This window comes from Plectropomus leopardus, chromosome 12, assembly GCF_008729295.1.
Source record: "Plectropomus leopardus isolate mb chromosome 12, YSFRI_Pleo_2.0, whole genome shotgun sequence".
Taxonomy (NCBI): Eukaryota; Metazoa; Chordata; class Actinopteri; order Perciformes; family Serranidae; genus Plectropomus; species Plectropomus leopardus.
The window spans coordinates 14,523,717-14,549,186 of NC_056474.1; the positions used below are offsets into that span (position 1 = coordinate 14,523,717).

At 38.1% G+C, this 25,470-nt stretch overlaps 1 protein-coding gene across 1 annotated transcript in view; it reads left to right on the forward strand.

The window, feature by feature from the left end:
• The first annotated feature begins 5,894 nt into the window (after nucleotides 1-5,894).
• eif2b3 (eukaryotic translation initiation factor 2B, subunit 3 gamma) overlaps nucleotides 5,895-25,470 on the forward strand; it is a 32,074-nt gene continuing 12,498 nt past the window's right edge. The window contains exons 1-5 of the mRNA XM_042498491.1: nucleotides 5,895-6,189; nucleotides 7,629-7,794; nucleotides 11,035-11,192; nucleotides 20,582-20,741; nucleotides 21,048-21,159. Of these exons, the coding sequence (XP_042354425.1) occupies nucleotides 7,647-7,794; nucleotides 11,035-11,192; nucleotides 20,582-20,741; nucleotides 21,048-21,159 (578 nt within the window). The 5' untranslated portion in view covers nucleotides 5,895-6,189; nucleotides 7,629-7,646. The remainder of the gene's footprint in view (nucleotides 6,190-7,628; nucleotides 7,795-11,034; nucleotides 11,193-20,581; nucleotides 20,742-21,047; nucleotides 21,160-25,470) is intronic.

The following is a 25,470-nucleotide window of genomic DNA, read 5'->3' on the forward strand; positions in this document are numbered from 1 at the left end:
TGAGAGCATACAATTTGAAATGTTTATTAAGCGATAAATATAACAAACTTATAACATGACAACAGCAACTTTCTTTCCTGCAAGAAAGTGCAGCTGGTACTGGTGTTTCAATACTGCAGAAAATGAGTATTAAAAACCATTTCACATATTCAGAATCAATAAATCTATATTTTTGACTACACTAAAAACTATAAAGGGTGCTATTTCACACCCGACATACGCCATAGAGGCTGAAAATAAGGTGGCAACGTCTTCAGTAACACCTGTTTCTGGAGAAAGAAAAAGCAAAAATATACTATTTTTGACACCACAAGCTTAACTCTGTTGACAAGAACCACGACTCCATTCGAAACACCTGCTGTGGAATATACAAATATGCAGTCTTTGGACGTATAAGATGACACCAACTATTTACTGAAAAAAAAAAACATTTTTGGGCCAATACAACACACACAGTTAGAAAGTTAGTTGGACACAGATTTAGAATGGACAGACAAGCAGAGGAAAGTACCAGCGCCTTGGAGCAGGGAGTTGCCCAGCTTTTCCCACTCTGGCTCTTCAAAACTCAGCCCAGATATTTCCTGGTTCTGACACCGGCTTGGCTCTCAGATCCCTCCTGCTGCATGTGGAGAGAAACAAGAGAAGAATTACTCCGACTGTGTTCAAGTGAAAGAGAATGAATTTCAAGGTCTGGTGACGCAGACTGTTGAACTTTTGGATGAAAAAAAAGCATTTATTTGTTAAAGTCCTTGGAAAACATGCTTCATATATCACAGTTGTTTGGGTTGATGACACTTGATGTTTTGCAGCTGGTTTCAAGAAGTGATGGTGAACTAATTTATTCAGTTTTGGGGTGTTTTGTTCCAATAAGACAATGACCCGTATCTTGTTGAAAACTTACATAACAAGAGTCTTAGTAAACAGTGAAGGCATTCACTGTAATTAAAAGCAGGTACCAGATTATTTATGGTAACCAGGGAGGGGGAAAATGAACAAGAAATCAGTTTTTACAATAAAAATATCTGGAGCATTGTTAAGCAGGAGTGTAGAGAAGACATCTTTATCTGTGACGTGTGTGTGTGTGTGTGTGTGTGTGTGTGTGTGTGTGTGTTAATCTCTGACATTAGGTGAACGGGCCTGTTTTGGTTTCCACGGCAGCGGTGAGGGCCCCACAGTGCACTGGCCCTGGAAGTGGCGCAAACACAAACCACAGTATGTCTGTGTGTGTGTGTGCGTGCCAGCGTATGTGTGAGACCACAATCGAGTGTGTATGTGCTGCAGTGCCCACCGCTAAACTTGGAGGGAGGCTTCACACACACACACGCCCATGCATGCACGCTCACACACACTCTCTCGCCTCGGCTGTGCTCTCTCCCTGGGTGGTCCGTGCTGCAAATGTTTATGATCTAAACCAAGCTAATCCAACTGGCTTGTTTCAGTGAATTGAGAATGATTTACAAGACGCAGCGACGGGGCCAAGGAAGGAGGAGGAAATCAGAGGAAATCTTAGGGCTCCATTTCAAGTCACTCTGCGTCTCGACCTGCACACTTGGCTCTGCTCTCATGCCTACCTCCATCTGTTTCTATCTCAGAGCTGTGGTATTCTGTGTTTGTGTCTTTTTCATTTGCCCCAAACTCACCGCTTAGATGGATGTCTTTATTTGACAAATTAGCCGGGCTTTGACGATATGCAAAATACAAGGGATCAGTGGATTTTCAATTGCCTGTGAAGGCTCTTGCCCTCTTTTTCTAATTTCCCACAGAAAAGAGAGACAGAAAATCTTGATAACAATCTGTTCCATGTTTCACACACACTTCTTCGCCTATAATGAACACCCTATATGCAGAAAAAGATGACTGAATAGCATTGTCTTTCCAAGGAAAAGAGGATATGCCTATAGCAACATGTGCTGTATAGCCTCTTCTTTCTTGAGAGTAAAAGACACTGTCATCCACCTTTTGTATCATTTACAGACACGTCTTGTCATGGGGCCTCCAGTGACACCAGCAAACTGTTGCCCACTTCTCCGGTTTAGTAATATGGAACGTCTTGCACACATTAGCACTCTGTGGTAAACCAGTTAAGCAGTGATCTCTGTGAGTGTCAGTGGTTTTGGCTGACATTTACTGGAGCGTCGCTTTCTTTTCTTTTTTTTGCCAGATCCCCTTTTTTATGAAGAGAGACGGATGCCACCTGCACACTGACAACACCTTGTAAACTGGGCGGGTAAAGACCAGAAACAGGAAAGCATAAAGGATCTTTTATAGCTTGCAATATTTGTCAGATAGGTGATTTCATCTGGCTTTTGGTTACAAGTATAATTTTTTTATATACAGTTTTTTCAAAAATGCCATCAGTAGTAACTTCGTGGCAACATTTTTCATATTGCAGCACTGTAGTTGCATTAGTAGTACCTACAGCATCACAATTATACATTACATGGTTTGATTTGGGTTTCACAGTAAGTTACTGTGTTTACTCTTCCTTGAGTCAGGTTTGCATCTGTTGCCGATGACTAAAAGCTCCACCGTCCAAAAATGAACACAGTAATAAATAAGTTCAAAAATAATTATTTAGATACAAGTCAAAATGATCCAAACAATGTCAGTGGGTGTGCAAACATGAAATGTCAGTGATTTTGGTGTTTCAAACAAAAAGTAGGACATTTAATGTTACTGCTTCAGCACATAAAGGTCCTTTTGCCAGCCATTTGTTTATGTCTTTAGAGACCATAAAAGAGCTTCAAGTCTGACAAAATAGTTTGGATATTTTAACTTGGGCTTGGACACCACATATTTTAACTAAATGCCTGCATTACAAAATGTAGGTGTGGGTTTTGAAGGACGTGTGTATTCAGGATGAGGTCTAATGTAAAACATCTCTTGGTTGCATTGTGGAAAATATAGGCTGCAATGTCTTATGAGCTCGACCCTGGACATTTTGGCCTCTGCTACTTCAATTTTGACCATGCTTTTTCCAACCCCAACACTTATGGAAAATGCAATCCTACATTGCTGGACTACCTCTATAAAATGTAACACTAGCACTTCTGATAGAAGTGCTCAGTGGTGTAGTATTTGATGAGGTGGGTGTACTACTAGGTAGCTGGGTAGGTTACTGAGGAGGAAGTGGGTGTACTTTTCTACATACTATATATAATGCCTTTTTGGCTGATAAGTGGGTATACTGTAAATGACCAGAAAAAGAGGTGCACCCTTTGTACTCGCATATAGGCCTACCATCCACTACACCACTGGATGTGCATCTACGTTGTTTTGGTGTAAGTTGCCATGTGTTGGAGATATCGGCTGTAGAGATAGATGTAGATATCGGTCTTCCTTCTCTCCAATATATTGGAACTAGATGGTACTCGTCTTGTGGTGCTCAAAGCGCTAGAAAAAAATTATTTGAGAAACTCAAAAGCAATGTCTTTTTACACAACTCTTGACTCAGTTACTCAAGATAATCCACAGACCCTGTTGTGAGCAGTTTCATGAGGAACTGTTTTCTCTCTACCAAAATACACCCGCCAACTGTACCATGGCACAGAAAGCAGCGTGCATCTTCTCATGGTGCTGCTGGAGCACCATGAGAAGAGGCCTCAGAGTTTCAACTATTTTTGATACAAACTTTAGTCTTTTAACCATTAGAATTTGAATTTATTTTATTTGATAGGGATGATACAATTTAAGGCTAATGTATTGCACAAAGAGTGTATAGCTTGTTAATTTTCAACTCTTGTTGGGCTTTTACATATAGGACTACGGTGTTATTAAAATATTTAGTTTCAAGCACCATAAAACCACAATACACTATAAATAAGGGAGGCACAATAAAATACATATACCACAGAACACATACTATAGTACAAATAACACAGTACATACATTTATTCAGCCAAGTTTACTGAAATTATGGTACCAAAACCAAACTTTCATTCTAGGCTTTTTGAGACCTCCCTCCCATTTGGGCCCTGGGTAATCAGTCTTTCGCTACCCTTTGACTGCTCCTCTCCCAGCTGTTTCCCTCCTCCTCACCTCTGCTCTTTTCTCCTCATTACTTAAAAGACCCCTTTTCCAGGACCCTGTCTTTCTAACCTATTTTCACTTCCTCTCTCTCTTCTTCTTCCAACAGTTCAACCCACCAGGCTTTCCTCCATCCCTTATTATCTTATTTCATGATTCTGGCAGTCAGGCTACAACAGACAAGCTTGTTTGTCTCCTTCTCTTTATTTTCTGTCTCCCTCTTCCCTCCTTTCTCTCGCTCTTCTGGTTTCGCGCAAGCAGCAACGAGCAGTCAAGCTCATCTCCTGGCCAGAGCAAACAAAACCAAAGCCACATTCCCCGAGCTCAATTTGCTGTTACGTCTCAGCTCTGTGAATTGGGAGTTTTCAAGCTTGAAGTCTGGAGGAGTAGCTGGGTGGCTTCTGGCTGCTAATCGGCTCACACCACTTTTTGTGTGTGTGAACCCAAGGAATTACTTCTACTGTGGTCAAGAGGACAAAAAAAATGCATGTGTATTTAAAGCTCTTTTTATGTTTCATAGTTATTCAGCTGCAGATAGAAACTGAAAAAAGTATTAAAAATGTGACATATAAAAATGTATGTTTAAACATCGACAGTAACAATTCATGATACTCTCTTTTCTTTTGCTTGAGTCAGTTATCACCTTTTTTGTTATTACTATGGTTACATCGTTGGGTGGTTTTGTAAGTTGATGATGAGTCCTCCATGTAGTGAATGATCACAGTGGTGATTATAACCATTAAAGATGTGGTTGGGTGGTGATGGCTGGTTGTGGATGAGCTGGATTTTATGTGATGCTACATTGTGTTTTATGTGACCTTGTTGGTATTGAGCATTTCTAGCATCAAGAAAAAGCTTGTTTAATGTAACATTATTGTGGGTTTTGGGCCCTTTCTTCGTATCTGCAACTGATGATAATAATAATTGACACTAAAATGTCAAATGAGAAATATTAACAGTATTTCATCAACACTGATGTAAAAATATATTCAGCTCCTATATGAACAGTTGGCTATACATTTACATATGCAAATAAATAAATGCAAATCTCGTCAAATAAACTGGTACATGCCTACCTCATGATCTATGAATCAATAACACTTTAAACCGTTTTTGTACCTCTGGTGTCTGTTTCTAATGTTATGTGTCTCTATTGTGTGTGTTGTAAGCAGTACTTTGGTGCAGTTTTGATGTACTTGAGCATTTATACTTGAGGGTCATGTCTCTATTTCACTGCATTTGGGCAAACATTGGACTTTTTACTTCATTGCACTTAAATATATAAATGTTATGGACTTGTTGCAGTAGTTTATAATGCAAGGGGCAATTTGTTTGAATACATTAACATGAAGATACATAAACAGATTACACACATATATCTATATATCGGAGGAAGTATATATATACTGTATATACACTAAGGAGTTCAGTGGAATAAAGGAATCTATAAACAGAGTAAAGGTATTACATCTTTAATTAAGATATAACATAAAATTGATAGGGGCCATTCTGCCAAATGAGTACTTTTACTTTTGATACTTTAATTATATTTTCTTGCTAACACTTTTAGACTTTTAAGCAAAGATTTAAATGCAGGAACTTAAGGCTACTTATAATTGGGTATTTTAATAGTGTGTATTATTACAATTTTGAAAAGAAAAAAAAGATTCTTCCTCCATCACTGGTTTTAAGCAAGCTCAAAATCACATTTTTAATACTATAGAAAATCAAATTGTTGCCAACTGTATTTTAAAATGCGAATGGTCAACAAAAACTAACGACTTTATGCTACACATCTCCTCTGCTCTTCTCCTCTCTGTAGGAACCACTCTACGGAGGAAGTAGTTTCCCACACGGACGTATTTCACTGAAAGCACCCAAGTGTCATCATACGATGCTAACCCTTAGCTTCTTTTGCGAAACCTCTGTCAAATAATATAACGAGTTATTTAACTTCTGCCACCAGCGCTCGTCCGAGTTTGTTTTTGCTTTTCAAAGGACGTGTCCAGCTGCTTGTGAGCTGTCTTTGAAGCGGCGGTATCGTTTGCTGCTCTCTGCTAATCGTTAGCTAAGTGCTAACAACACTGACTGCAACCAACTTCAACACGCTTCTGCCGCTGCTGTCATTTCAAGTGGCAGCGGATCAACAGGGATCAGTGACAGGTACATTTAGACATATTTTCAACCATTGAGCGAGCCAGCATGTCAATTTTACCCTCTTGATAGTGTTGTAGGTAATGTTGATAGCGCTTGTTGACCGTATTATGCCGGTGTAACGTTACTGCTAACGTTAGTTGTGTCATTTAAGTGTCTGTGTTGGTGATCTGTCTAATGACCATGCTCACACAATGCAGTGCAACGTCCAGTACACTGGTGTCACATTGAAAGTATGTTAACATTACAGTAATTAAAGTCATTGGCGTGACCACATGTTGGGTTTCAAACCTGCACACGTACTTCTTGCCTAAAATACACGCACATACGTTTAAAGAAATTTTAAAATAGGCGACTTGTAAAGGGGTGTATCCATATATTTTTGTGTATTTAGTATTTAGATAATCCTCTGTGTGAATGCACAGGGGGGAAAACACTGTACTCAACAAAAGGCAAAACGACAGTTGAGGCGCATGTAACTAAAGTCCTTGTTTAACAAGTAAAAACAAACAGTTTGCACACCTAAATAATGAGAATACTCTTTTAGTGTTCAGGACAGGAAGTGAAATATGCAGATATTTTGGCTATGCCTTCCTCAGTGTGCAAGCTCTAGTGTTGAGTCACCAACAATGAATTATCCAGGTCATTACCAACAGCTGTATTAGGTCAAGTCAAGTCTAACACTGAACACTTCTCCTTTTCCAATCCATTCACCTGACAGGTGTGGCAGATTAGCATGCTGATTAAACAATGTCAACCAGGGTCTTCACTTCACAGAAGTTTGTTATGGTGACTGACTTGTGCGATGAGACCAATTGGATGTAAAACCAGGGAAACGTCTTATGGTAGTAAAGTGAACATTAATTTCAGGGGTAACAGCTCTGGTGGAAAATCCTACAGTCCTTCCTCAAAACACGGGACACCCGTGGCATTGTGTTGTGTGATAAGATGACACATTTTAGAGCTGTCTTTTATTGTGACCACCCCAACACATACCTGTGTAATAATGATGCTGTTTAATCAGCATCTTGACATGACACACCTGTTAGGTGGATGGATTAATTTGGAAAAGGAGAAGTTATCACTAACACATATTTTAACAAATTTGTGATCAAAAATTTGACAGAAATATATCTATTGAGTGCATAAAGACTCTTAGATCTTTAACTTCAACATATGAAAAATGTGAGCAAAAACTAAAGTGTTGGATTTAAATTTGTGTAAAGTATAGTTAACCTCAGAGCTGCTTCATTAAAAGTCTCACAAGGCCACAACCAAGGTGTGCACACATACACAAACTAGCTATATTCATATTACACAACCACATCCCTAGCAACACTTATCCACATACAAGCGTCTATATGTATACACATTAGCACATATTTATCTGAGTTGTGGTTAAGTTTTCAGTGTATATGAATATGTCTCTGTTTGTCCTTTTTTGGTAGCCGTCCCCAGCAGACATTATGGAGCTCCAGGCAGTGTTGATGGCGGCTGGTGGGGGTTCACGTATGACTGATCTGACTTACAACACCCCCAAACCAATGTTGCCTGTGGGAAACAAGCCCCTCATGTGGTACCCACTGAACTTGCTGGAGAGGGTAGGCTTTGAAGGTGAGAGCTCAAGTACTACTTCTACTACTACAGCAACTACATCTAATACCCCAATTACTGCTACACCTACCTAAATTACTGCTGCTGTGTATGATGACTATTATTCATGTTTTCAGCACATCTAACTATGCTGTCGTTAGCATTAAACATTTCACTAGGCTAGGCAAAGAAAATACATTCGAAATTATGCGTCCTAATTAGTCCTCCTCTCGGGACTGTGCTTGATTGACAACTCCTTTACTTTCCTTCTAGTGTTGTTGCACCCTTTAGGGCAGCAAACCTCCTGTTATCTTCTCTGCTTCAACCTGAGGGGAGGTCTAATCAGCCAAAGTGATTGAAAACAACTGTGTGGCTGTGCCCAGCCTTTAAACCAGTTGAAACAAGTCTTTCGTTCTCGGTTGTTACACAATGAGTGTGGTATTGGATGGCTAAAATATTCATTTTAAAAATACAATGCTCTGTCAGCCAGGGCTGACAATAATAACAATAATAATAATAAACTTTATTTGTAAGGCATTTTTCAAGCAATTGCACAAAATGCTTTCCAAGATGAGGAAATGTATGCAGATAATACTTACACCAACAAATAAAGAGACATACATATATGCATGCATACTTACATATACACATATCTGCCAATGCATACACATGCACAAAATAACTCAGAAGAAATAATAATAACTACATAAATGATAAGTGGTACTGTCACATTTTCTCGTCAGAGCTTCACATCAGTTGATGGTTGTGGCCTCATTTGAGCTGTTAGCCCTCCAATCAGACTGAGTGTCAGTGACGGGGGGGAGTGTTATAGGAGTGCACTGGCATCCTTGGTTAGTTTCCACATAAAATGTAAAGAAGCAGAAATACAGCCAGCACTTTTAGCGTAAGTTTATGATGCTCACGTGGAAAACCTGGAACAAAAAGTGTGCAAACTTCATTTTGGCATTAATGTGGGGAGGGGAACTTAAATAGAAAAGGCAAAGTTTCACTCAAACACAAGGACTATGAGTGTTTTCATTTTAAATATATGTACTTTGTAGGTAAAATAATTAGTTTAAAAAATCCAATTAAAATGTACTGTACGTCCCTCAAACATATACCCATTTTGGAGAGCAAATTTAACTGAGATACCTCAATTAAAAACAGATGTTTTTGCATTTATAATTTCTCTATAATAAAACACAGACAGGTAGAAAGAAAGTATCAAACAAATTTAAGATTTTCATATAAACGTGATTGAAAATTAAATATCAATCACAGCTGACATTCATTGTGGCTAATAAACTCAAAGAGCAACAAATAAATAAAATACAAACTACAGTTCTACTGACAGTACCTAATTGATTGTGATGGGTGAGTTTCAGAGTTTAATATTGCAGGTGGGTCACATTTCCTCTACGTGCCTGGGCAAGTTTTAAACACCAGCAGTTGTTGACCAGCTCCTGATCTTATACTGAAAGAAGGACTACAAAATTTGGACTCTATTTAATGGGATGGGAAATTAGTCAAATTCATCACAAGTAATAAAATGTACTTAAATAAAAATGAAAAAAGTTACTTAGGAATGTGTTACACCTTCTTTAAAGCTGTTATTTTTTTGTATAACAAAACCAATTTGTAATTGTTTCTTCCATTCATGGTCAGAAGTAGTTGAGCTGTTTGGTACAGAGAAAAAAGACAAATACCTTTCCAAATTGCCCTCAGCAACATTGCTCCTTTCACTGCATAAAACATATTGAGTTTACGACTGTGCTGCTTTTTCGTACTTTCACCAGCTTGTCATCACATCATCAGACATTGTCAGGTGCACATTTCCTGTCTAGATTTACAGCCCAGATTTTTGCCTCTTGTGCTGCAGCACGCAGTAGGTCCAGAAACTCTGGGCTTATAAAGGGATTTGTTGCAGTATGCTGTTCTTGCCAGTAAACAGAGCTGTTTGTTATAAAAGCTTGTAGGTCCTCACTAGCCTAAATAAAACTAGCTTTCTATACATAATCATCCTGTGTGGCCAGCCATTTACTGTGTGCAGCCATCTAGCCAAAGCCCTGCAATTTGGTTTTACTAGGCTGACACAGCTAGAGTGAACAAATGCCCGGTAGAAAACATTTTATGCAGACAAGGCCAATTAAACCAGTCGGACTCTGCAATGTTCTGCATTCATAAAGTGGTCTGTTAATGTTATAACCAACTTTATTAAAAAAGGGAGCAGCCTTTAGCCTGATTTCATGCCCTTTTTGGGGGGATCAATTACTGACCATCTGTTACGTTGAATTCATAAAGAAAACGTTTTTCTTCTATGACTCCACGGTGAACAGAGAATCTGAAAAGGCAAAGATTCTTCATGAATTAAAGTACATGGGGTCCTCATTTAACAACAACAAAACTATATCAAAACATCAGTTTACAAAGTCTCTCGCAACTCAGTATAATCCAAGTCTCACTTATGTAGCTGCATGCTCAGTACTTTCTAAGCACATGCATACAAGTAGCAAACCCTGGGCTGGTGTGTGTATGAGCTCTGAAGGAAAGTTTTTAAAAGTTTTAGCAAAAATGCATTTTGGAAGCACTGAGTATACGACTGGATTTTTTTTGTTTTTCAAAATCCTTTTATTTGCCATGTAGTGCACACACGTGGAGATAATATGGAGATACTAACAAATCCAAAAAAAAGCAAAAAAATAGAACATTATAGAATTATAGGACATATGCTGCTGATTTACAAAACATAAAAGGACAGATAAGTAAAGGACAGCTTGTGAAGAAAAGAAAAAAGAAGAAAAAATAGAAATGAAATAATTTCAAAAGGAAAAAATCAATTCATATGTAGAAGATGACATCCCACTACTTGATATAGAAGGCTTTGATTATTTTGCAATAATCTTGTGAGAGTTTTTAAAGTGAAGTGTTGATATAGTTTTACTGCTGTGAAATGAGAACCTTGTTTACTTACATTCATGAAGAAAGTTCACCTTTTGTGGAGTTTCTACTCACTGTGGAGTCACAAAAAAGTTCTTTCAGTACTTGGCTTCACAATGGGCTCCATACTTTGCTGTAAGAATATGTGTACATTTTAAGGGATTTCAATGGGGAAATGATAATTTTTATGAGAAATGATACATAACTTATTAACCATAAAGGGGTCATGTGCAACATATAGAGCATTGCAGCTAAGAGTCATCTTGACATTTTTGCAGCTTTCTACTGTATATAATACTTATTTTCTGTGACCTGCGTTTTCAGAGGTGATTGTGATCACCACCAAAGAGGTCCATAAGATGATGAGCACAGACCCTAAAATGAAGGTGGACGTTAAGATGAAACTGGATGTAGTTTGTATCCAGGAAGACGGAGACATGGGCACCGCAGACGCTCTCAGACACATCCAGCAGAAGATCAAGGTGTGTGTATCTTTGTACTATATTTAAATGTACACAGCGGGGGGTGGGGGGGGGGTTGACTTAACTACTTTGGAGTGTTGCCAAGGTCCTGCCAGTCAAATTTAAGTCCGTTCTCCAGAATTTCAAGGCTCATTTTCCCTCCGGATGTTTCAGATTTGCAGTGGAAAGTTTGGATACTGGCTTGTACTCATTATATCTACAGATAGCAATAATTCGAGAAAATTAATCAATTCAAGAATGACATAAACTGACATACAAACTATTTTTCTCCCTTTATTGCTTAGGTTCACCCTTCAATAAGCCCACTGCCCCTTTGTAATGGTCCACCAAGCTTTCAGATTTTAGCATAGAGCCTACTGTCACTAATACTAACTGCACTCCCTGAAGACACATTTTATAGTTGTTGGAAAAAAGAAAAAGCAATTTCGGAGACAGAGGGATCTACAATATGTTTTTGAAGGTAATATACACAAACTCACTCCGCAGCAAAAACAGGTTAAAAAGAAAGATAGAAACAAAAGTCTAATGCCATAAATCACAATGTAAAAGCGCCGATCAAGACAGAAGACTATGAAATTAAGGCGAGTAACTAGTATCATTATTTCACTTCCCCCAGGCACAACACTTTTTTAATGATTAGCTCAAAATCCACAAAACCTCAGAATAATGTGCTTTAGGCTGCAAGCTAAATAATCTAAGAACTTGGCCAGAAATTGGAGTAAATGCATTTTTCTTCAGGGTTCCTGCAGTTCCTTAAAAAGTCTTAAAAGGCATTGAGTTCAATTCATTCATCTAAAAATAAGGCCGTAATTGGCATTCAAATGTCTCAAATTAATTTCTCAAAAGTTTTAGAAATGCTGACACATTGCAGGTGGGATTTTTTTTCATCTTTTTTTCTGACATTACATTGAAAAACCCCATAGTAATTGGGTAACATTAAAAAAGAAATTACAAAATGCCTCTTGAATTTACATTATCCAAGAGTCCTGTTTTCTGTTACAATAAATATTTGACAAAGAAAATAAAATTTCCCCTAGCTTAAGTTACCTACCTTAAGTAATAAATGTTAGTACATGTTTTTTTTTGCTTTAGTATTGGCTACTATAAAATTGGTCTTAAATTTCTTTCCAAGTGGCATTTAAAAAGTCTTAAATCCAAATTTTCTGAAGTTGTAGGAGCCCTATTTTTTATTGGTTGGTTGTTTTTCATGTTGGTTAATATACATTGCACCTTAACGTAAGCTTTGTTCCTTTAAATGGAAGACAAATTCTGTTTTTCTACTTATCATCTTGGTAAGTGCACCAAAATTCCAAAAGTTTGTATGGTTTGTTGATAATTTTTTAATCATTACGACCTTATTTTGAGCAAGAAAAAATGTGATTTTAGTTGTTTATAATGAACAGCTTAGTTGTTTATAATGAACAGCTTAGTTGTTTATAATGAACAGCTTGCTTTATTATGTGTTGGAAGGGGAGAGCCCAACATTTTATCATACACTTGCCAATACCAATAACCAGCATTCTGTAGGCCAGTTTTTGGTAATAAAAGGGATTTTTCAATTTCAACCCCATTGAAAAATGGGTTAGAGAAGGAAAATGACAAAAACTGAGGGGGAGGTTTAGGTGGGCGTTGTGTGTACTGCTGGGTGACCACTGATCCGTGCCTTTCCCTCCCCCGAATGGTCAAGGCTGCTGAAGTGCCTCATTTCACCTTTTTAGAATACACACACAAACACACACACAGGGACACGCATTTACACATGCCGACATGGCATCCATGACCCTCAACCCCAATTTCCAGACCCCCCTCTGTATCCTGCCTGCTGATCCCTCCATCTCTCCCCTCATCCGATTCTCTCTAAACAGATGAGGTCATGGTTAAGACTCAAACTCCCTGTGCTGCCAGTTTACCCAGTGCACCATTTATTCTCATCCTGGAGTCATGCACATCTGTGCAACATTTGTGTTTGGGTATGTTGGGGTATATGTCGTCCCTCAGTATATGCCACGGCTCTGACTGACCCCCTGAGACTATGAAGACATGTTTGTATGAGGTTTCGTGCAGTTTATAAATGTTGATTTATTTCTAAAGCAATCACTCTTGTTTATTGTTTGATCATCAGTGCTCGCATAGAGCTGGCTTAGTTTTGTTAATTTTATAGAGATCTTTTCTTTATAGTATAATTACTGCATTCTGTCAATTTTTTTCTACAATTTGAGGAGTGTCAGGAAATATTGATTTACTTAAGAGTCATTGTTATCTTCAATGATTCTGATTCAATTTACAAATAGCCCCCAAAAATGTACTTGAAATACATAGTATAAAGGAAACAACAAGTTCACAGAACTGCTATGTAGAAGGAAAAATTAATTCAACCTGCTCAGTAATCAATGAAGTCAAGCTTTTGGATGCTTTTTCTCTATATAATCTCCTGGGAAATGAGCTTGACATGACTCACTCAATATGCAAGCTTTTAGGGGTAGTTTCAGACTCTTACTGCAGTGCAATGTGCACAAAAACAATAAAGGCCAGTTTATACCTCTGTGTTAAATCCACACTGCAGCCCACGACATAGCCTGCAATCTAGCCTGTCAGGCACCTCCCCAGACATCGTCATGGCAGTTCAGACCTGTTAAATTTTGCTATATGAAAACAATTTCCTTAACTGGAAGTGAAGCTGTTATATGCTTTTATTTTTTAGATAAGTAACAATAAATTGAATAAATAATAAAGCTGCCACAGTATTGCATTTGAAATATCGTGGTTTCATATGAGTAGAGGAAAAATCTGTTAGCCCCCAGGCTAATTAATGCAGAGTAAGATGCCATAGGCCTTTGCTAATAACATTAGTATGTAAAATGTGTCTAGCAATAGACAAATGTTTTGTCTGTGAGCCTTGTGAGGATAATGAAGCTACATTTTGTACTTCTGTTAAACGGTGTTGTCTTTAGCAGTTTTAAGTGTGTTAGTTGAGTGAGTCATACTTAACTGCACTTAACAGAAACACATCACAGTAAAACCCCACAACTAACTAGCAACTTGGAGGTGTAATTGCAGAGACACACCACCACCAACGCTAACACTGCTGCAGGCCACTTGCATCGAGCCTACATACTACTATAAATCAGCCTTAAGGATTTACTATACAGCAATGTAAAGCATAAGCTAAATTATGATGATCAAGTTCTTTGTCCGACTCAAGCACGGACAAAGAAACACAAAGAATAGCAGTGGGGACAAGTGTTTAATTTAAGTAAGTAAAGTTAACTTCACTCATTTAAAAACAATAAGTACATCTCTTTACATTCATCTGAAAAAAAACTGTGAATTTTGGCTAAAAGCTCAATTTTAAATCATATTTTGATCCCAAAAAAGAAAAAACGAATCCTAAAATTCCCAAGGATTCCCACTCCCACAGTCTCAGTTGACAAATCCCTCAAATGTGCTTCCAGATATCTTCTCTATTTAGAGCGCACCACATCAAACATGCATTTGAAGACATAAGTGTCCTGCCACGGCAGCTCATTACATTCTTCACAACAAAACCAGTCGGCTTTGCTTTTGAAAACAGATTTCTCAGAGACTTAAAATGCCGAATTTGTTGTGACAAGTGAGTTTAATGTTTTTTCCTCTGGCATTTGAATGAGTCTGTACAGATTCTTATTATTCTCTTTGCTCATGTGCTTTTCTTTTTCTTTTCTTTTTTTTTTTTTTTACAGATGCATAACACACACACACACACACACACACACACACACACACACACACACACACACACTTAAAGAGGACTAGCTCCAGCATGCTCCCATTGAGAATAGTCAAGTCCCTAATCCTTTGAGCAGCCAGCTAGATTAGAGGCATTGAGTTACACACACTCGCACACTGGAGGGTGATGAGTGAGGAACTGTAACCATGGCCTGCCAAATCCCAGCACAGAGATCACTCAAACTGTCAAACTGATGCATGAGTACAGTATAGACACACACACTCACTCATCTCTTTACACAAGCACCCTCCCATGAGGGGATTTGGTGTAACCTATCAAACAAAATACTTACAGGAATCAGTGTACACTGCAGCTGAGCAGAGTGGGTCATTCCTCTTGATTATTGAAAAGAGAGATTACAAGGTGCATATTTTATTTTGTTCGCTCTTCAAACAGCAAAGTCACACAAAAGTGGAGGGATGTGCCCAATTATTACTCAGGTCTTTCACAATAAGCCAAACTAGTGAAAGGAGTACTTTACATGCACTTTTTGCTTTGTATGCTTAAAGCCTCTTTGACGTTTGTATTGTTGTTTAGGCTTAATAAGCTGGCAGAATGAGCGTATGCCGACTAAGAGAACTGTATATACACTGGAGTTGCTGATACAAAGGTTCACCTTTAGTCTACATGTGTTAGTCAGCTTGTAAGACTCGAGACAAAAGGTGAAGAGAGAGAGCAGGGTGAGAGATGGAGCTGAGGCTTTTCATTCAAGAGGGACACAGCAAACACACAAGACTTGTTTTCTTTGTTTCTTTTCAATCTGTCAACCATCTTGCTGTCCACATTTTCCTCCTTCCTGTGCACACAATAATTTAAGTTTCCTTCTCTAAAATATTTTATGTTAAGCCAAGGTAGAAATGTCACGTATACCATTACTTTGGTGCCAAAATTCTGAAAGCGTGGCAGTACTCTTGTCTTTCTTCAGTACTGTTCTTTAAATACAGTTATTCTGGACCTGACGGGAAACCACATACCTACAAGTGTTATAGTGTAGCTGCTATGACAGCTCTGCCTCGACTCCTCTTGAAGAAAAGCCTTTTTTTTCATGAGGACAGCAGATTTTTTATAATTCTTTGCAATGGGAGCGTTATGTATTGACGTTATGTTGCAGCAGCGTGACGAGGTGCGTAGCGGCTACTCTGCACTGAGCACTGCATGTTTAACGTTTTTATTCCTCCGTGCCAGTGATAGCCAAGGCCAGGCAACAACAACCATGTAGCAGAAATATGTTAATATATTGTAGGCTATATATGGATTTATTAAAATGCCATGAACCCACATAAACTATTACTCTGCTGTCGTCCTGGATCATCAGGGATTAACAGTAACGTTTAAAATTAATTGTTTAACTGTATAATTTTTAATCTGTTTTTACTGTATCAAAAAGGGTATCAAGAATTGTAGATTTTCACTAGTATTGATGTCAACTACTGAATTTCTGGGGTAGTGACATGCCCAAGCCAAGGTTTGGGCCCAGGATCAGATGATAGTAGAAATGCTGTCATTTGGTATTTGCTTGGAATATAAAAAAATAAGAAGATTATATAGATGTATGAGTGCTATCTTGGACCATGGTATTTTCCAAAATGTCCACTCCAGACTTTGTTAAAATGAGTTTATAAATAGGGAGCACTTTGTCACATTTTTTTTATACAAGAGAATAGGCTACAGTGAATTTACTTATCTTCATCAGCCAGTCATTAAAAATTTGAAAAAAAAACCCCCCGAAACCCTCAAATCCACGAGACGACAGATTTGGAAGTTGATTAACATGGCGATTAGTACTAGTCATGCTTTTCTTGTCAACACCTAGAACATTTCTTAATAGTCTTTAATTTGAGCATTTTTTGATGAGTATAAATGATGGAAAATATCTAGGGGACAGAACATTTTTCAGAGATTAAACATTCTTAAAAAGGAGTGACAAAAAAACAATATTTGATAATAGCAAAGAGTCCTTTATCAGGCAAGCCCAAAAACAAACAAAAAAAAAAAAGAAAAATTACCATAAATACAAAGTTTCAAAGTCTTGTTAAAGTAGGTCAAGATTGTGTAAGCTTTAATTTTGGACCGCTGGGACAAGTGTGTGTCCATGTGTGTGTTTTTGTGTGCATCAGTGTGTGTGGTCCTGACCTGTCCAGAGATCCTGGCTGTTGAAAGGCCAAAGTGTCTCTGACTCTCCAGCTGACTCCACTCTGCTGTCGCCTGAGTGTGTGTGTCTGTGTGTGGGGATCGTGCAGGCGCATGTGTCTATGTGTGCGGCGCGCATACTTGTGTGCTCTGTTTCCGAACATGTGTTGGAGCTCGCCTGTGTGTGATAGAGGGAGGAGAGAGTTGAAAGGTCTCCCGGGTCTCAGTGTCAGTAGATCTCCTGCAGACGCGTCCAGCTTCGCCGTGGCAGCTTCCTGTCGCCAGGTCCAGACCAGGTTATGGTGGGAGTTACCTTTAGGTCAACTACATGACCTCTGACCCCACTGATACAGCACTCTACACATGCACATTCACACACTCACACACACACACACACACACACACACAGAACTCTTAGCTCTCTCACGTTGAAAATCAAGTGAATTCTTTAATGCTTTTTAGTTTCCACAACCTCATTTTCAAGTGTTTCCATTACAAAAGCATGTTAAAGTATGCTATGTAAACTCCTGCTTCCTCTCAAATTTCATTGTTAGCAATTAAAAATGTAATGACAGAAAAAGACTAGAGGGGCACTTGGTGAGCTCAGACCTTTGCTAAGGCCTAATGCCTTCAAATGTTAAAGGTACAATAGACAACACTCAGAACATTAATTAAGCAGCAAACTTCCTTTATTTTTGCCCTCAATGACCAGCTAATCATTGCCACTCTGACCTGCACATTACCCAGACTGAGTGTGAACAGGAGAGCAGTCACATTGTTAGCTCTGTTGCTGTTGTTAGCACTATTAGGCTGCGAGCACCGCTGATAATGCCGTCACAACCAACCGTGGCAGGACAGCCTCGTTCATTCCTGAAAGTTGTTCAGTGGCGCATGAAGCGAAAATGGTCTAACTGCCGCATATAAAAAACCCAAATGATCCAGGGATGATCGGCACTACTTCTGCACTACACATAGAGCATGTGCACTCGAGACTTACTGCAGCTGACTTACAGTTTAGTATTCCTCTGACTTGAATCGCGATAAAACTATTTAATTGTATGACTCTTCTAGACTTCCCAAATGTTATTGGACCAAATGGATCAATGCTGCCCCCTCCTCTCACACTCTTTCTTTTCCCTCTTCCCTCCATCAGACAGAGTAAAGATGTCTCTGTCATTTAGGCGCTAATGGTGGGATTAGTTCCCTCGCTGACAGCCTTCATCACTGGACGGACAGATGGATACCGCACACACAGACACACAAATGTGGGCGCACCCCCGTATAAACACACATAGACGCATGAAGACGTAATGTCCATGGAGGCCAGTTAATAGGATTGATGTCTGTTTTGTGCTCTGTGTCGTTGGTGGTAGAGTAAGTGATATGTCTATGGAATTCACAAGCTGTATATTGATATACAGTTTAAAGACTAGATTAGTTTACGTATTATTACATAGCTGGAATGCTGAAAATAGTTTGAGTTTATGATGGAAATAATCTCTGGAAGGTGAAATGGTAGAAGATTATTCTTCATCTATCCTTCTTTAACAAACGATGGGGGGGGTGAGTAGGAGTGTGTTTTGTCAGTTTTGGAAATCAAGCGCCAAGATTGTTGTTTTCTTTGAGTCATTATGATGTTAGAGTGGTGCTGGTTTTGGATCAGTTCATAGGAAGGTGCTAAAAGCCAGCCAGTATTGCTCGTTGTCCTGGGTAAAAGAGGGAGGTAGGAAGTTATTTATGTGATATTGTTTCAGTCTCTGCCAGAAAAATGACAGAAAAATGAGCCAAGCCTGGTTACAAACATATATCTGGATATTTGTTAAGTTAAAGGGGGGCTTGATTTATTTTACACGCTTATTTTTTCTGAGATTTGATAGCTCACACAGGCTGGAAAGTAAACATGTCAGATATGTCATCCGTCAAGCACTTAAGTGGTCATTTAAATTAGAACTAATGCAAAACAGTTGAACAGAATCTGAAACACATCGAGCGAACAGGTTTACAGCAGAAATGCCAGCTACTGTTTTATCTTTACAGTACCCTGAGCTGGTTTTCTGTTGTTTAAAACTTTATTTATTTTGTAAGCATACTTTGTTAAATCTTAACCACTATCAAAATATGTAATGCAACCCTTTACCACATAAAGTTCAGTCTAGTCACAACTTTTCTTATTTAGTCATCTATATGCATTTGTTAATGTTTAGCAAAATGTATGCAGCTAAATGATGTCAAGGGAACTTTAATTATACAGTCTTAATTGTACAATATTAAGTGCAATAAATTCACTGTGCAATATTCTCAACTGATACATATTTAATTCTATTACTTCAACCCTATGCTATAATATTATAATAATACTATACTATTATTTAACACACTGTAGAATAATGCACATATTTCTTGTTTTTCTACTTATATATAGGAATATTTTCATAAACTTGGGTTATATTTTGGAGCAGAATGCTCGTTTAAAAAAAAATCTTTTTCTACTTTTCTATCATTTCTCAGGCTAACATTAATCAATCAATCAATCACTCAGTCAGTCAGTTAATCAATCTTAAATATCAATGTACAGCTGTACAAGGAAATTGTGCTACATAGAGTATATGACAACTTCACAGACAAGCAATAGTGTAACAGTACATATTGCACACAGTCATTATAGTATTGCATATATTTAGGATATTGTTATTGCACATATCTTTCGCAAAGCGCGGTCCTAGTTACTGTATTGTGTCCCAGTTTCCCCCCAGGGTTCAATAAAGAATTTCTGACTATGATTTCTGATATACTGATATAATAAAGCACTCCTTCTAAGAATAGACTTGAATCAGCAGAGGATAAATACACACACGCTTGTAACAAAAACAGTGAAATAAAGTAGGATTTATTACTTACTGCCATTAGAGTTTAAGTCACTTTAATGCAGGAGTGTGTGTATACAAGAAACATTAAACTTGGAAAAGCTTACTGTCGACCAAGAAGTATTTCTTCATGCACCTCTTTCTCTCCCTCTCCTTCTCTGTCTGTATGTCGGTTTCAAAATCCTGCTTAGTGAGCCAATTTTTGTTGTGAATTTTGAAAATAACACAGTCAAAGCTCTCGTGTCCTGAGGTATTTGTGTGGAGCGTTGTCGCCATATATTGTATATTTATGTGTAGTCTACATGCATGCCAAGATGACTGTTGTGAGTGAGGAAAACTCGCTTTATAAACATGAGTCACCCGTCAAACTATATTTTGTGCAGTTCTGTGCGCTTTTGTGTGGATGTAGGGGTGATATTCAATATTTTTAAAATCACAACAGGTGGGAAGATTTTATTCCAAAATATAGTGTGAGCCAGGAAGCCTCTTTTTAAGGCCTAAAATATCTTTAAGTAGTGAAGCAGTCACAGTCCAACACACTCATTTTTTACTATCACACAGTGAAATAAAGAGGCTGGTGTGGACATCAATCTTACTTTATTCTCTTTTCTTCCTACCTCCCTCTTCAGACGGACGTCCTGGTGGTGAGCTGTGACCTGATCACAGACGTGGCGCTTCACGAGGTGGTTGATCTGTTCAGAGCCCACAATGCAACACTGGCCATGCTAATGAGCAAAGCCCATGAATTCACAGAGACAGTCCCAGGCCAGAAGGGCAAGAAAAAGACAGGTAACAGGAAAAACTGCTGTAAAGACTACTGTAGATATGATGTGTGTGACATGATTTGGATATGATGTATGATTGGTCTTCATATATACGTTTTAAATTAATTACCTTCATGCTTGTAGCTATACCGGTCCAAAGAATTAATGGCCACTCTCCACACTGATGTTTAGAGAAGATTTATTTGCTCTCCTCTTTGTTTGTGAAAAATTCTGTCTTCTACAGTCAGACGTTATAAATGTGTAAATGTGGCACTTGTTGTTAGCCTGTATTGTTTTGTGTTAACATTTAATATTGTGAATTTCTTCTTAGCTGAACAGAGAGACTTTGTGGGAGTGGATCAGTCAGGGAAGAGGCTGCTGTTCATGGCCAACGAGGCAGATCTGGAGGACGGACTTTCAATTAGGAAGTCTATCCTGAGGAAGTAAGTAATTTTAAATTGCACGAATGGTAGGTTTCTCCAAATCACAAAGTTTCTCTCTTATCTTATCTCTAGCAATATATATCATTGCAAATAGGGCTGGTTTAATTTGTCCATATTTTGAGATGATAATAGTAGTAGTAATAATTAAGAAACTTTATTTATATAGTGTCTTTCATGGAGGGGATGTATTTCAATGTGCTTTACAATGAGGAGAAGAAACAAGTGAATGAAAACAGGTACATTAAAACAAGGGCAAATACTGCACAATAAAACCAAGAAATCACATAAACAATGAACAAAGAAGCAGCACATAGTGAGAATAGATGAGCTTAAAATGATAAAATATGAGAGATCCATACAAGGAAGACATGATGGATAACAACATTGATGACTGTTAACAATAACATGTTAAAGGTAAGAATAATACAAAAGAACGTGAGAATTAGTTAAAGGCAATGCTTAATAAATACGTTATCAATAGTCACTGAGCTTGCATCCCTTAGAGTCTTGGGTGGTGGATTCCGTAATTTTGGTGCATAATGAAAAAAAGGCTGAGCTGCCCGATATCCGTCTCAGCATTGAAAAATAACATTTAAATGATGACAACAGTGTTGTTTTAGGGACTGTTTCTTCATTAGAAATTAGTTCGAGTGAAACTCGTGAGGCCTGTGGACTCCTGTAGCGCAACTGTGTGGAATATTCATGGCTAAATATTGCTGAGTTGGAAAATATTTTTGGTAATACTATGACGGAAGAAAGTATTTTTGGTAATTAGGTGAACTGACCCTTTAATGGTGAGGGCTCAGACTGGTAAATATGTCCTGTACATCTGGAGTTTCTGGTAAGCTTTAGGAGAGCAGATGTTTTGGTTTCTAATCAGAGTCGGTGTGTTTTAGGCTTTCGGTTGTGTGTGGGATCTTTTGTAACAGGAAAAGTACTCTAGGTAGGTTTTCGTTTCTGAGTCCTGAAATGCATGTATGTGTGAGAGCGGGTGTTTTGGGAGCTCGTAAATACTTCATGGAGCCAAAGCCACTGTAAATTCTGGCCAATAAGAGGGGGGCCAGAGCAGCTGCTTGCATGCTTCCCTGCACAGAGAAACCTTCAGCCACACACACACACACACACACACACACACACACACACACACACAGATATGCTTATATGAACACACAGAAAAAATACGTAACATGACCTTGAGGTGGACGTTGATGGAGAGAAAACACTCACACATTGTCATCAGTGTTATGGAAACACGAGCTCACAGCTAAACATTTATGGTTTACATTGAAGGGCTTATAACGTTTAAATCACCTCTGATCATTTATACACACACGTCACATAACAACACGAAACAGATTTAACATATCTCTCCACATACTGTATTTACTGCTGAGTTAATATTAGAATAAATTCCTGAGTTCTGGATTTTTATAAGTCACCACTGGGCAGTTTTACAGGATCTGACTGTTTTGCACATCAGTACCATCCAGTCAAAGGTCACTCTGTCATGGCACGTCATACACACACTGCAGGTGCCTTCCTCGTAATATGTATTTTATGTGCACATACTGCCTCATTCATTTGCCTCAAACATTTGCGCTCACTAAGTTAATCCTGATTTTGTTTGCAAAAAAAAAGGAAATTTCGAAGACATTTTTTGCTTCGTATTTCACTTTATTTTGTCAGCCCTGTGTGCCTAATTTTGTGGTACTATAAAGGAAATCTCAAAAGACAAACAGTAAATTTAGGTATTTTTCAACCTGGGCCCCCTTTTCCCATGTTTTTGTGTCTTAATGACTAAAGGGAAAAATAATTTTTGAGATGAATCTAATATTGAGCAGGAGTGCTGCAGCCAGCAGCTGCAAAACAGGCTGCAATGTAACCACTTGGGGCATGTGTGCACCATATCCACTAAAAGTGCTTATTTTTGCCATTGATAGGCTCATATTATTGTTCTGTGTCTTTTAATTTATGGAAAAGATCCCTACAGACTTAAACCTTTTTGTTAAAGAATAAGATCCTTTTTGATTAATCAGAAACAGCCCCAAATTTGTTATTGCTGAATCCACTAGACTCCATTTTAATAAAAAGCACTTAAATTATTGCAAAACTTTGTTTATTCATTTAAAGTCAACAGAAACAAAATTATCTAACAGAAACCATCCTTGTTCATCCTTCCACCGTTCCAACAGTTGCCAGCTCCAGTTTGGTTGACATAAACCTTATATTCACTCGGTTAGAGGTGAAAATATTCTCGCTCTGTACGCTCAAAAATGACTGTTTACTTGTAGGGAGTCTGGTGAGTTTGCAGATAGCGATTTCAGGGCTGTGTCTTGTTAAACAAAAAGGATCTCATTCTTTAACAAAAATATCTTTCTCTGTAGGGATCCTTTCCCTAATGTTGTCAGACATTTAGTATAATAATCTGAGCCTGTTAAAGACAAAAACAAGGAATTTTAGTGGCGATAAATTGATGGTGTTAACATGCCCAAGTGGTTACATTGCAGCCTGTTTTGCCACTGCTGGCTACAGCGCTCTCACTCAGTACTGGACCAGTTACCAAAATTGTTGTCTCCATTAGTCGCTTGGTTACAAAAACATGAGAAAATACTGTCCAGGCTGAAAAATACAGAATTTACTCTTTAAGTTTTAAATGAAACTACTTTTTTTTTTCTTCTTTTTTTTAACCTCAGTATTTTTTTATTTCATGCTGCCAGAGCATTCACAGCAGAGACTCTTGACAGGGTTTGTAAATCCACTATTGAAACTTCAAAATGCGTTATCCCTTTAAAAAAGTTGCTCAGTTAAAAGTCGTAGTCTGTCTCACTCCATCCGTCACTCTGTTCTTCCATCCATACGATCATCCATCTATTCTTTCATCCTTGTTCAACATCCGCCCTGTGTAATTTTTTTTCATCCTCCTTCTCTACGCTTTCCACATGGTTGAGGTGTGTCAGCTCAAAACATTCTGCACATGTGAGATTGTTTGACCTGGAAATTGCTTAAACGGTGTGAAAGGACTCCAGCAGAGCTTCCCCTCGTACATTACAGCTCCACCTGTCAGAGTCTTTTGGAGGCAGGCCTGCAGGAGTGGTTCACTGCTTGTTAATAGGCCAATTCAAAATCAAAATTGTTGGAAACATGAGTTCATAGTTCATGTTTGGGTAGTTTTATTTATAACAGCTAGTATGAAATGCATTTATACTTTACTAATACTTCTGCATCAAGTGCTTTTACTAACATAATAATGTGGTCCCTGGTGATATATTTCTTTTGTGTTAAGTTCAAATCATAATAAAAACAACCAAGCGGGGAAGCTGAGAGAGCTCAGATCACAGTTTTGAGAAGCACATGTTCACCGCACTGCCTTTTAAGATATTGGACCTGGAGTTTGTTTGCATCTGTTAGCAATGATGGCACCAGACAGAGGGCCTAAAACCCACCCAATCAGCACAAATACCACATGCTGTGCCTTCCAAAAATTAAATAACTTCCATTTCAGTTCAACAAACGGGCATGATTACATTAATACAAGAACACGTAAAGGAAGCACATTTACAACTATTTTACAGCATGAATTATGATAATGCAGTACTCTATGTACTGTAGTTAGTGTAACAACTGCCATCAATTTATTATACTAATGTTACTATAGACTGGAAGCCATAAAACAAGAGTCAGTGTTTATTATATTTTGTTTATATGCTCATATATGAGTTCTTTTGTGCTTCTGCTTTATTTGTTTTATGGATATTTGTGTATTCACTGGCTCTGACAGTTTCTTGAAAATGTCAGAATCTCTGAATCATTTGGCTTAAAAGCTAAAATCTAATTGCTGGCATCCGTGTTAGCCTGGTTTTCATTTTCCTTTTTCTTTAGCCTTTCGTCAACATTTTTGATATTTAAAAACATTAACTTTATGACCAAGACAATCAATCAGTTAGTAAAAAAAAAAAAAAGCAGTTGGTATTTTGCTTTTTATTAATTCATTAGTTTCCATTTATCAAGCAAAAAAGCAAATGCATGCTGGTTACAGCTTCTTAAATGTGATGTTTTGCTGGCTTTACATCGTTGTAAAATCAATGTATATGTATTTCTGATCATTTGTTTGACAAAAATGCAATTTGAAGACCTGACCTTGTGCTTTGGAAAACATTTTTTGACGTTTTATAAACTAAATAGGGTGCGTCTATGATCTCACATGCCAACTTACTTTTTGTCAGGCGTCAAGAGCAACCTTACTACACCAGCAGGTCCATGTGTATTTCAGGCGTGTAACACAGATTCAAATATGTGAGTCAGCTCAATTAA